At 39.5% G+C, this 13,926-nt stretch overlaps 1 protein-coding gene across 2 annotated transcripts; it reads right to left on the bottom strand.

Moving 5' to 3' along the window:
* Positions 1-1,689: 1,689 nt before the first annotated feature.
* Positions 1,690-7,602, bottom strand: PAGE4 (PAGE family member 4). Of its 2 annotated transcripts, none has more exons than XM_086388777.1 (5): positions 6,881-7,602; positions 5,099-5,184; positions 4,518-4,623; positions 2,975-3,100; positions 1,690-1,805 (listed from the first exon to the last, which is right to left on the bottom strand). In XM_086388777.1, the coding sequence occupies exons 2-5, from the start codon at positions 5,174-5,176 to the stop codon at positions 1,792-1,794; spliced, it is 324 nt and encodes a 107-aa protein (XP_086244903.1). In that variant the 5' UTR covers positions 5,177-5,184; positions 6,881-7,602; the 3' UTR covers positions 1,690-1,791. The 2 variants fall into 2 exon arrangements, with proteins under 2 accessions (XP_086244903.1, XP_086244902.1); XM_086388776.1 differs by lacking the exon at positions 6,881-7,602 and adding an exon at positions 5,782-5,921.
* Positions 7,603-13,926: the final 6,324 nt, after the last annotated feature.

Here is a 13,926-nt window from a genome sequence, read left to right on the forward strand (position 1 = left end):
TCTGCCAATCTATTATATTTTGAAGCCATGCTATTAGATTCATATTTAAAACTGTTGTTAAGCTTTCCAATAAATTCAATTTTTCTACATGAAGTGTCCTTTATTTTTAGTAATGCCTGTTTATCTTAAAGCCTATTTTTAGTTATTTTGTGTAGAGTTATCATTTGTCCATCCTTTTACTTTCAACTTTTCTGAATTCTTTTTTTTTAACTTTTCTGAATTCTTGTGTTTTAGCTGTGTCTCTTCGACACAGTTGTATCAGTTATTTGCACTATGTAACAAAAAGAAAGTGTTCAAATGTTTAAAGTTAACACTTAAAAGTAATCCAAAATCCAAAGAAGTCAGAAATAAAATTAGAACATTTTAAGTTGAGTAACTAAAGACCTATTTAAAGAGAAAATTATAATTTTAAAGTATATGCTTAAAAGGCTGAAAATTAATAAGCTAAACATCTCCAGCAGTTAGAAAAAGAAGAGCAAATAGAGAAAGAAGAAATAATAAAGGTGAAAAGTGAAACAGGATAGAATCAGTATAGCCAAAAGTTGGTTTTATTTTGAAAAGACTAGTCAAAAGTATCAGTTAACCCTTGTTGAGGCTGATAAAAATGCAAGAGAGAAGGCACAATTTATCAGTACCAAGAATGAAAATGGCAGTGTCACTGCAGATTCTGCAGACATTAGGAGGAGAATAGGAGGCTATTATGAACAACTTTTTTTAATGAAAATTTAGATAACATAGCCAAAGTCCTATAAAAATAAAACTTACCCAAACTGACTTAAGAATAGAAACCAAGATACTAAATCATTAAAACTTTCCTAAAAAGAGAACTCCAGGCCCAAATGGCCTCACTGACAAATTCTATCAAACATTTAAGAAATATTTCCAATGTTAGATGAATTCTACCAGCAAACAGAAAAAGAGGCTATTTATATTAACTCAGTTTATAAAACCAGAATAGCCCTTGATATCAAAACCCAGTATGGAGAGTATATTAAAAAAATTACAGACTAATTTAACTCATAAAGATGCAAAAATCCTGAACAAAACATTAGGAAAAGGAATCCAACAATACAGAAAAGGGTCACTGTATCATGATGCAAACTGTTTTCCAGGAATGCCACGTTAACAGATTAGTGGATCACCTTAATAGATGCAGAATGAGTGTTTGATAAAATTCAACAGATATCCATGGTAAGTACTCTTAGAAAACTAGGAGTAAACAGGAACTTCGATCTAATAGAGATCTAATTTAAAAAACCTGTAGCATACATCATAGTAAAACATTGAAAATTTTCCCTTTGAGGTCAGGCATATGACAAAGATGTCCACTATCACTGTTTCTATTCAACACTATACTTGAAGGGTTCAGCCAGTGTCATAAGGTAAGGACAAGAAATAAAAGGTAGAAAGATTCAAAAGGAAGAAACAAAACTGTATAGAGTATGATTGGGTATGTAGAAAATCCAAAAGAAAGTAGACATAAACTATTAATATAAGTTTAGCAAAGTTGCCAGATACAAAATCATTACACACACACACACATACACACACACACACACACACACACACACACACACACAATAAACAGCACTTCTACAGACCAGCTCTAAACATAACATGAAGAATCTTTTGAGATACCACTTACAACAGTATCAACTTCCTAGGAACAGACTGGACCAAAGACATGCATGATTTTTCAAAGAAGCTGCAGATTTTTATTGAGAGAACTGATCAAGCCAAATAATCAACATAACAGTATTTATGGCTTCAGTTTGTCTTCTTTTTAATTTCTCACTGTCCATCACCTAAAACATAAATGTAACAGTGGTAAGTTACTTAGAACTTTACTTAGATAATAAAAAAGGCACACAGACATTACAGTTTGGGTTTTATAAGATGAAACTAAAACCAGAACCCTGACTACTGCACATGCTTCCATGCTAATGAACATTTTCAGGCATATGAGCACTAATTTTTTTTAATGCATCATTCTTTTTGGTGGTGTGAAGAAACAGATTAATCAAGCCCAGAACAGATTACATCCTACTAGCCTATTTAAAGATAATTTAAGGAACGAGCAAAAACTGCCAGTGATTTCAGTTAAAATAAAATTAACCAAAAACTTCAAGAAGTAAAACAATCAAGCAAACCCATTGTTATTCAAATACATTTACTTCATGTATCCTTCTAACTATATATATATATATGTGTGTGTGTGTGTGTGTGTGTGTTAAAATAATAATGTCATACTTGGAACTTTTCAAAGAGAAGGCAAAGAATAGCATTCCATTTGGTTGGTCTCTTTTATATGAAAGTATTTTCTTGATTTAGCTCAACCATTATATGGCCTATATAAAGTAAGGTGGCATTTTGTTCCATTCACACCTGTTGTCCTGGAGTAAGTAGTCATAGCATTCCCTTTAACTCTCAAGGGTACCCCAGTTTGGATGATAAAAATTACACAGTCATACTAGTTTTAAGCCATGGCCATTACAGATGACATTAAAATAGGAAGGAAAATACTACCATTTCTCAGCAAGGTTCACAATTAAAAAAAAAAAAAAAACACAGCAAACCAACCTAGAAAAGCAGAAACATACACATCTATATTTTTTGGCATTTAAAAGACAATAATTTTTGAGAAAGATCTGGAAAATTTTAAAAAATATACTATTGTATTGCCTAGATATCCAATTAGCACTGGAGTATGTTAATTTACGTACTTTAAAAAAAAAAAGAAGTATTTGATAACTTACCTTGGGTTTAAAAGGACTTCCACTCCAAAGTAATAATACTTTCTTTCATGTTTTATAATTCAACAACATGGACCTGACAATTCATTTTTTTCCTCATACAGTGTTTTGTGTCTGAACTACTTTTCAAATAATCCCTATATGTACAATTTGTTATTAAAGTATAATAATAGTGCAGAAAACAACCACTCCACAACTTGCATTCTTAATAGATAATATACCTCCTTCCGGAATTTTAGCAGGCACTACATTAGGTGGAATCTTCCCTTTCCCATCAGGGCCATCTCCAAGCTCACCCTCAACCTTTTCCACATCCAGTTCCTGGCGGGAACCTTCCAATTCAGGTTCTGATATAAATAGAGAGTAATTACTATAAGTGGCAAACTATAAATTAACGCTATTAAATAAAGCACTAGAGGTTAGCATTGCCCTAAATGTGATACATAAAAATGTAATGAGCACTAAAGTTTTTTGCTATAAAGTGAAGTTGTATTTTTCATATATTACCTCTTCTATGAATCTTTTTTCTAAAACTGTTTAAAACAAACTTAGTTGTCTTCTTTGTAACCTATACACACATCTATTATTGCACTCATTAGATCGGCTACTGTTTACATGAATTTCTCTGACAAGATTGTGAACTCAAGGCAGAAATCATTCTTATTTGTATTTATATCCTCAGCACCCAGGTTATTACCTGCCACCAAGAAGGCCTCATAAATGAGGGGGGGGGAAGTCTTTAAAAATAAGACAAACCCAAACTGAAGAACATTTTATGAAAACAACTGGTTTTGGCCTCCAAAAGATGTTAATCATGAAAGACAAACACTGAGGTATGCTTCCAGGTTAAAGAAGTACAAAGAGAGATGACAACTAAATGCAATGGGTAGTCTTGGGCAGGAAAAAAATAATGCTATAAAGAACATGACTAGGCCAACTGAAAAACTGGTTATTACTAGGCCAACTGAATACATATTTTTTTCTCAATGTTAAATTCCTGTATTTGATCCCTGTATTGGGTTATGTAGGAGAATATCCCTGTTTTTAGGAGATACTTACTGAATTACTTAGAGAGTAAAGAGCTGTATTTGAAGTTAACACTTAAAATGGTTTGGCAATAATAATATGTATACTAATACCTAAAGCAGGGATTATATATGGCAAAATATTAGCAACTGCTGAATTAAGGTAAAGAGGATACAGAAGTACACTGTGCCTTCTTACAACTTTTCTGTACTTTTTAAAACTTTTCTAAGTAAAAAGTTAAAAAAAATGTGACCACTAGATTACGGTTCAGGAAGACAAAAATATTGAAGACTTTTAACAGCAACTACAATAGGGTTTCACATTTTTTATTTCTCTGCATTATAAATTTGAATTACAATCTAAGAGCTAACCAAAATATATCTAGTTTTGCTTAAACTTTTGATTCAATGACTTCAGAAGCCCTGAAAACAACATTCCAAAAAGATCAAGTTTAGTAAAATAGGGTATAATTTTGTCAAAATTTATTGTTGCTTCCTTTGATTTGCCAATTTAGGGCCTTGGCAAGAAATGCATTTTCCAAGCATGCCAAATTAAAACATAGGTGAGTAAAATGCTGAAGGAGGGAAAACTTATCACAGAGAGGGACTTCAGTCAGCTGAAAAATGTATCTTTTCCTTACCAAACAGGTTTCCAGCCAATTTTCAGGGAACCCTTTATACCTGTCACTAGTAAAACATCATAAATGAAATACAAATTGTCCCTCCATCCCCTCTTTACCTTGAACCACAGACGGTCCTCCTTCTTTCTCTTGTCCAGGTTCCATGTCTACATTCTTAGCTGGTGGTTCCTTGCGTTGAGATTTTTTGCCACCTAGCTTCCGGGCCTTGTGGGGAGAGTAGGGGCAAATAAAAAGTATTGTTATTAATACTATGGCAAGAGAAAACACAAATACACATGCTACATGGAGGTAACTTATCAACAATCTGAAGAGGTTTTTTCTGTTTCTATGTAAGTATTCATAACAAAATTACTCTTCCTATAGAGAAAATACTCTAAGAAAGGAGTTATCTACAAGGACCAGTAATTCTGGAAACCATCTTCATCTTTTCTGGACTGTGTGTTATTTATTAATAACCACAATAGAGAAGTCATAGGGACAATTTCCAGGCTCATATCAATATACATATCCAGGCAATACCAGAACATAAGTCTCCTTGCTCAATATCTCAGTCATGAGATTCATCACTCAACTATTCTCAGCAAGATAGCCCTTTGTACAACACATCTATATTGGTTCAACTTTAAAATTTTTCTTTTATTAATTTCTGCTAATGGAAATAAGATATTAAAGCACTTACAGCCATAGTTTCAGCAGTATCAGAAGACTCTTGACCATCTCCTCTTCCTCTAGATCTTGATCTTACTCGTGCACTCATATTTCACACTGAAAGTAGAAAACGGTGAACTAGAGAATGTAGTTAATTTTAAAAGACTATACTGGACTATCACCAAGCTGGTTGGAAATTCTTTTTTGTTACAATATAACATTATTAATAACATCAAATAAGACTGTCTGCAAACCCCTTTGTTTCTCACAGCCAATTTGGCAGATAAAGGACCTTCAAGTACTTGATATTAAAAAAAAAGTCATGACCTTACTAAAGAAATTCGATCTCACTCTCTAACCCTTGAATATGGAGAGATTTTGTAATATACGGCCACGTCCAGCTCCCCATTTCTGACTCTGGATTCTGCGCTGTCGTCAGTTCCAGGGCCTCCAGGATCCAGGTACTTCATATAGCACCCTCAAGACTCGACCCTTCATCTGACCCCCTACCCTCCTCTGTGCACCGCCCTCTCTCTCCTGCCACCAGGACAAGAGGTATGGCGGCAACGACACCTGTAAGGTGAAAGATGACGACTTAAGGGTCTTCCTCCACAGAGGCCACAGATCGCACCGCCCAACCCGCCCAAAGCCCAGTGGCTCCCTCTCACACTCACGCACACTTAAATTCCAGACAGGACAGATCTGTGGACCTACCTGGTGAGTCTCAACCAGGTAGAAAGAACCCAGACACTAAGGCGCGACCCTCAGAGCTCGGCACTCAGAACGCTTTGCACACACTTCACGCCAACAGCCAACTGGAAGGTGAGCAACCCTGTGCATGGGCAGTCTATCCCGTGAGCCACGTGGGTTACACCATTGCCCCGCCCAGCCCCGCCCCGCCCCGCCCCGCCCAAGACTCCAGGATGCGTGCTCTGTCAGCAGTTCCGGTGCCTCCAGGACCCAAATACAGCAAATAACGGCCCCATGACTCACCCCATGTTCATCTGACCACCTGCCCTCTGCCGCCCATCCCCTTCCTCCTCCCTGCCCCCATCCCCCATTCCCACCCACCACCACCCCTCCCCCACCCCATTCCTCCACCCCACTCCCCCACCACTAGGACAAGAGCTATGGTGGCCGCAACACTTGTGAGAAGAAAGACGATGACCTCGAGGGCCTTCCTCCTCAAGAAGCTAAAGACCACACCGCCTGACCAGTTTAAAGCCCGCTGGCTCCCCCTCACATGCACACACACTTAAACTCCAGATAGGACTGATCTGTGGACCTACCTGGTCAGTCTCAGCCAGGTAGAAAGAATCCAGATGCTAAAATATGACCCTCAAGCTCGGCACCCAGACCACGTTACACATGCTTCACCGCAAGGGCCGACGGGAAGGCACGCAACCCTGGGCATGCACACTCTGTCTCCCATGAGCTGCGTGGGCTGGTTCCCCCTTCTCCAAAAGGATGAGTCCCAGATATGTGTTCTGTTGCCAGTTCTGGTGCTCCCAGCGCTCAGATATCTCAAGTAATGCCCCCAAGACTTGCTTTACTTTCAACTGCCCCTCTCCCCTCTGTGGCCCACCGTTCTCCCTTGCTCTGCCCCACTGCAAAGGGCCATAGCCGTGATGCCTGGTAAAGAGAAAAATGATGACCCCCGAGGATCTTCCTCCTGGGAAGCCAAGTACTGCTCTGCACCCACCCACCCAAATCCCCCTTGCTCACACTCACTCATTAACATCTGTTCACAAACCAACTGTGACATAGCAGAGGACCTGGTGGAGAATCAGAAAGGGAATGAAAATCTACCTACCTTTCGTTGCCGCCGAAACAGGACCTCTGCAGAGTCAACTCCACCTGCCAAGCCCAAGCCTCGGAAGTGTGCAAGGTAACTCCCACGAGCCGGTGCAGTAGTAATGTGTATGTCACGTGGGCCATGGTTACAGCCCTCTCTGACCAGGTAGAGGCTCCGCCCCACCTGAAAGAGTGTTACCTCCCAGTCCCAAAAGGGGTTTTTCTTTTTCTTCTCCACACCAAAAATCTTTCCGTCCTTGTCTGTCTAGAACATTCCCAACGCTGACTGAACGTTCCAAAATCTCTCAGTGCAGCTGTTCAGTGGCCCTCAAGAGAGTCTTTAGTCTCCCCAGAGGTATGTGAAAGCTTTTAGGATCTGAAAGAGCACAAAGGCATTTTTAAGCATGAGAGGGATCCAGAAAATGTAAGAAAAGGGTTGATAAATCCAAATAAAACTGAAGCCTTAAACGGTCCAATGACCCAACATTTCTGTTCTGGAATTTTGTGTTAAGGTAACTACCTTGCATGTGAACAAAGACCTAGATACATGGGACTTCCAAAGCAGCTTAATTTGTAAAAGCATGGTCACAGATTTGATATATCAGTAAACTGAGGCACATTTGAGATATGGCTGCCCATCAAAACGAATACTAAACGTTTGCTGTCATAGAGGTGCTGCTTGCATTGTTATTAACTAGAAACAGCCAGTTATGTAGCATTGTGTGTGTGCAACTTGATCCCAGTAGAAGTGGGAGGCTTTGGAGAAGTTTACCAGCACTATCACCACCAACTCTCCTCTCAGACAGTAAATATTCTTTGTTTTTCTGAAGTCAACAGTTTCCAGGGCTCCAAAGACATCTGGTTCTCCAAGGGTAACCCAGCAGATAAAATTCAGCCCTCAGGGTTGTAGGTCTTCTGTGCCTGGTGCACCTGGGTGGATTTCAACATCACTTAGGTGGTCTGGTCCTCTCCTCTCAGGGAAGAGGTGGGGTGAGGGGAGGGAGGAGGACAGCAGCCCACTGCTCCTGCTTTGGGTGAACAAAGGTAGATGAGTACCTACAGGACAGGAAGGAATTTTCCCTGCCTTTCCCCACCCCTCCTCCCTCCACAAAAAAAAAAAAAAAAAACTTTTCTGTACTTGTATGTCCAGGACAGTTCCTGGGCCCTACAGATTACCTTTAGAGAAGCACATATTCTTTGAAAATTAGAAAGATCCCCTGTGGCAAAAATAGAATTACCACATCCCACCCTTTCTCCCTCCCTCTCCCTCATCTTCTCATACAAATAAGATATAGTTTATTTAGAGCCAAGTATAAATATATGATTCTTCCTTAATCTCACCAATTAGAGATCATCAGTTTTAATATCTAATCAGGAGCTACTTCAGGGGCTTCCCCAATGGCTCAGCAGGTAAAGAATCCACCTGCAATGCAGGAGACAAAGGAGACGAGGGTTCCATCCTTGGGTTGGGAAGATCCCCTGGAGGAGGGCATGGCAACCCACTCCAATGTTCTTGCCTGAAGAATCCCATGGACGGAGGAGCCTGGCGGGCTACAGTCCATAGGGTCACAAAGAGTCAGATACAACTGAGCAACTAAGCACACACACATGCAGGAGCTACTTCTATAACTCAGATTTTTATGTGTATGAAATAAAAATTCATTAAAAAGCACTGAGTTCTCACATTCTTTAATCAGCATAAACTGTGGGTGCTGACCTCAGTCTTAAGTTTCTCCTCATGCAAAGTGCTTTCATTGACTCTTAGTCTTTTCTTATCTCCGTGAAAGGCTATCTGCAGCCCAGCTTCCTAACCTTGGGATTTTGCCTATATGCAGCAGCTATCTTCTCTGAGTAGGATCAAGTTTCTCCATGACACTGCAAAGTAGTTAGAGGAAAGCTGGGGCCATTTCTGTGTGAGAGCTTGGAGGCTGAACTGAAAAAGAAAAGCTGACTCGCCCAGTGCTGCAAGCTTTCCTGGGTAACCTCATCCTCAAGCAGTATTAGTGCAGAGCAAGTACTCTCACCAAGGACAGTCGGGCACTCCCAAGCCCTTGTTTGTATCCCTGTGATGACTGTAGATATGATTTGATTTTGTTCTATGACACAGGTGATACCTGCTCCTTACAAATAATTCAGTCATGAAGAATTGGCCAGTCCCACGATCTTTGTCATTATTTAAATCCCAGTATAAAGTCACCCAACCTCACAGTAATTGTGTTTCTGGGGGCACTGAGGGGAGCCACAAGGCATCCCCTCCTGTCCCTCCACACTCCCCTTCCTCATATTGAAAGTGAAAGTGTTAGTTGCTCAGTCATGTCCAACTCTTTGCGACCCCATGGACTGTAGCATGCCAGGCTCCTCTGTCCATGGGATTCTCCAGGCAAGAATACTGGAATGGGTTGCCATTCCCTTCTCCAGGGGATCTTCCTGACTCAGGGATCGAACCTGGGTCTCCTGCATTGCAGGCAGATTCTTTACCATCTGAGCCACCAAGGAAGCCCTTCCTCAGGTTAGCAGAGGGGGGGAAAGACCCTTTATTCATCCATTTGCTACAGTCAGAGATGATTATCAAGAATGGGAACTGGCAACTGCACCCAGTGTGAAGTGGAGCAGGTGTCAAGTTCAAGGCCCAGGTGGTGCATGGGTCAAAGATTAGCAATCTGCAGACTGTCCAGAAACTGAATTGGAGAAATGTGGGAAATGCTACCTGGGCCACTGTGAACAGAACGCACAGACACAAGGCTGTGGTGAGGTGGCAGCTGTGGCTATGCAGTGGGTAGAATGATGACCCCACCCATTTCCAATACCTGGAGAAGGGAAAGATTCAGGGTTACATGCCGACTACAGGTGTGTGCTCCAGAGTGAGGTTATGGTGGTAGGGAGTACTCTGGCCTTCTGTCCTAGGGTACCAGCCCTGTGGGTCTAGGGGTAGGCCAGACCTGGGGGCATTACTACCAACAACCATTACCTCACCCGAAGTTGGCGGAAATCCCAACAGCCAGCCTTGGAGAGAGAGAACAATAGAGGGTGCAGCTGGGGTGTATTATAGGATGTCTGTTGAGCCCCAACAGTTCGTGCAACCCATCCCCATCCTATTTTAGATGGTGGGGAGGGAGCAGGTTTAGAGGTTCGTAAGAAACTCCTAATACTCTCAGTGTCTCTCAATTAGTAGTGCTCTAAGCACCCTTTGCCAGAAATCTGCCTTTTGGAACTCATCCTAAAGGTATATCCGGCCAAGTAGACTGCAGTAAATACATAATAATTGCAAAAGTGAAAATTCGAAAGTGCCTGTGTGTTCAGTGATGTACTTGCCCTTATGTATTGCAGTAAAACTAGACCATGAAAGTTGAAGAATTAGATAAATTAACAGGTATTGATATAGAATGATATCCATTAATGAAAGTTAAATAGTACAAAATAGATCTGTAGAACACTCTAGCAGCCTATGGTTGTTTTAAGCAGACATGTGATTATATCTGTGTGTATGTGTTTATATTGATTTGTTCATGTTCTTTTTAGTGTTGTTTTGGAATGAACTTGTACTGTAACACACTTGTGCTGTAGCACACTTTTCTCATATTTTCTTACGATATATTTCTATAAATTGAATTGCTGGATGAAAGGAAAGTAAGCATTCAAAGGTTTTTAGTATGTATTGCTAAATGACTCAAAGAAATGAGAAGCCATTTATACTCCAGCTTGCATATACAAAACCCTGTTTTCTTCCACCCTTGCAATTGTTGTGTATAATATTAGTGTTTTTTCCAGCTGTTTTGATGGATGCTAGTATCTGAATTTGTATTTTTATAAGTAATAAGATTTAACAATATTATTAAAATAATTTATGCTTGTAAAAAAAAGTCCATAAAATCAGAAAGAGGAGAATTAAGAATCAACCTTATAACTCAAGCATTCATTAAAAACTTCTTTTGCCATTTTAGTTCATATAGTTCTATATGTATGTCTCACACATTCATTCTAGATTATCATCCGTACAAACATCCTTACCCCACCCACTTCCTTAATGATTTCTTTAGGAAAAAATCCTACATAAGGAATAGGGGCTTGAGAGTATTTTTAACATGTCCAGCATCACACCCTTGGCAAGGTATTCCAGGCAGTAAACCTGTGTCTTTCTGCTGCTCCTCTTGCCTTTGCTTGTTTCTTTACATCTCTGACTTATACATCTGCTGGTTCCATTGAATCCCTTAGCTCAAGGAGAAGCTTAGCAACCCCGTGACCACCATGCACAAGTGTAAGTGCAAGTGGTGTCAGTACCCATGTGTGTGAGGTGCAAAACTCCCAGAAGGAACATCATGAGCTAAGTCATGGAAGCTGGCAGGCCATGACATGCTTGGCAACTGCAGAGGTCACTGAGGCTGGAGATTCAGGCTACAGATGAAAAGGGGATCTTTTCTTTGGTGTTCCTAACCAATAGGAGACCACAATAAGTGCACAAGTAGATTGTGAATATAAATACTCTGAGAGGGAATTTTTCTAAATCAATGTCTGGTAAACACAAAGGTAGTTTACCTGATTGCAAAGGAGCATTCATGTAAATCTCAATGATAAAGTATACAATTTTGAACTTTGATTCCAACAGTCTATAAACCCCTTCAGATACTACTCATGCCCAAGTAGTTGTTGCACACACACATATATTCAGATAGTAATTACTTAGTGTTGGCATATCTGGATGGTTCACCTGAAGCAGTAGTGAGAAAGGAAGGTTCTTGGCAGCTCCATCACCCAAAGGAGTTGCCCCTTTCCCCCTCCTCCATATACAGAAGCCTCCAAATTTACCTTTCTGTGCCAACAGATTTCAAATTTGTAGTTGTGCTTTCAGTCTTTATTGATGCTGTTCAGGCTTCTCATCTGGCCTAGAAAGCTCATCTGGTTTTGGTCTTCTTTCTCTCCAGGGAATTTCCTCTTAGGCACATATGCCAGCAATCAGGCAATGAATTGGGAAGGGTATGGTCATCCTGGCCTTTGCTGGCTCTTACCCCCCTGCTTCTATGCCTTTGCCTAAAGTCAGTTGTCTGTATATGTAGGGGTTTATTTCTGGACTCCGTTACATTGATCTACACTGATACTACACTGCTGTGATGTAGTTTTATAATAATTCTTGCAATCTAGGTCCTTTGCATTTCCATATACATTCTAGAATCAGCTTGTCAGTTTCTACAAAAAAAGAACTGCTGGGCTTTGATTAGGAGGGCATTAAATTTATAGGTCAATTTGAAGGAAATTGCCATGTTAACAATTTTGAGTCTTCAGACCCATGAACAATATATATCTCCATTAGCATAGATCTTAATTTTTCTCAGCAGCAATATATTGTAGTTTTCAATATACATATCTTTTACTTTGTCAGATGTATCCCTATATATTTCTTATGTTTTATGCTCTTGTAAATTGGTTTTTATTTCAATTTTTGATTGTTGCTAGTATATATAAATACAACTAATTTATTTACATTGTTTGCTGCAACTTCACTAGACTCACTTGCTGGTTTGGGTAATTTTTAATTAGACTTAATCACACTTTCTATGAAAATGATCATGTTATCTGTGAATAGACAGTTTTACTACTTCATTTCCAACCTGGATACATTTTATCTCTTTATCTTGCCTGATTACACTACCTAGAACTTCGAGTACAATGTCAAATACAAGTGGTAAAAGTGAACATCCCTGTCTTGTTCCTGATCTTAGGGCAAAAGCATTCTGCACTGAGACAATCATAGGGGTCTTTTTTTTTTTTAGTTTGTTAATATGGTGAATTTCATTGGTTTCTTTTCAAATGTTGAGCCAGCCCTGCATTACTGAGATAAATTCCATTTAGTCATGATGGAAGATATTGTTGGATTTAATTTGTTGAAATCTTCTTTAGAATTTTTGTGTCTATATTATGAGGGTTATTGAACTATAATTTCCTTTCCTATTAAGATCTTTAGCTGGTTTTGGAATCAAGGAAATTCTGGCTTTATAGAATGAGATGAATAGGAAAGTATCCTATTCAGTATTTTGGAATCATTTGTGTAGAATTGGTATTATTTATTCCTTAAATGTTTGGTAGAATTCTCCAGTGATGCCATCTGGGCTCAGAGTTTTCTTTTTTAACTGGAGGATAATTGCTTTACAATGTTATAGTGGTCTCTGCTTGCATCAGCATGGATCAGTCCTCTCCCTTTTGAGCCTCCCCTCTCTCATCCCACCCTTCTAGGTCATCCCAGAGCACCAGGCTGGGCTCCCTGAGTTGTACAGCAGCTTCCCACGAGCTATCTAATTTGCACATGATATTGTATATATGTCAATGCTACTTTCACAATCTGTCCTAGCCTCTCCTTCACCTGTTGTGTCCACAAGTCTGTTCTCTATGTCTATGTCTCCATTTCTTCTCAGTAAATAGGTTCATCTGTACTATTTTTCTAGATTCCATATATGTATTAATATATGATATTTGTTTTTTCTTTCTAACTTACTTCACTCTGTAAAACAGGCTCTAGTTTCATCCACCTCACTACACCTGACTCAAATTCATTCCTTTTTATGGCTGAATATTATTCCATTGTATATATATACCACATCTTCTTTGTCCATTCATCTGTCAATGGACATTTAGGTTGTTTCCATGTCCTGGCTATTGTAAACAGTGCTGCTAAGAACATTGGGGTGCATGTACCCTTTGAGATCATTTTTTTCTCCGGGTATATGCCCAGGATTTGGATTGCAGGGTCATATGGTAGCTCTGTTTTTAGATTTTTAAGGAACCTTATACTGTTCTCCATAGTGGCTCTACCAATTTACATTCCCACCAACAGTGTAGAAGGGTTATGTTCTCTCCACACCCTCTCCAGCATTTATTGTTTGTGGATTTTTTGATGATAGCCATTTTGGCTGGTGTGCTAATATCTCATTGTGGTTTTGGTTTGCATTTATCTAATAATTAGTGATGTTGAACATAATTTCATGTGCCTCTTGACCATCTGTATGTCTTTGGAGAAATTGGAGGAATGTTTAGGTCCTCTGCCCATTTTTTGAGTGGGTTGTGTTTTTTTTTGTT

This window comes from Bos grunniens, chromosome X (genome assembly GCF_055505025.1).
Source record: "Bos grunniens cultivar Pamir isolate PY7600 chromosome X, Bosgru_T2T1.0, whole genome shotgun sequence".
Classification (NCBI taxonomy): domain Eukaryota; kingdom Metazoa; phylum Chordata; class Mammalia; order Artiodactyla; family Bovidae; genus Bos; species Bos grunniens.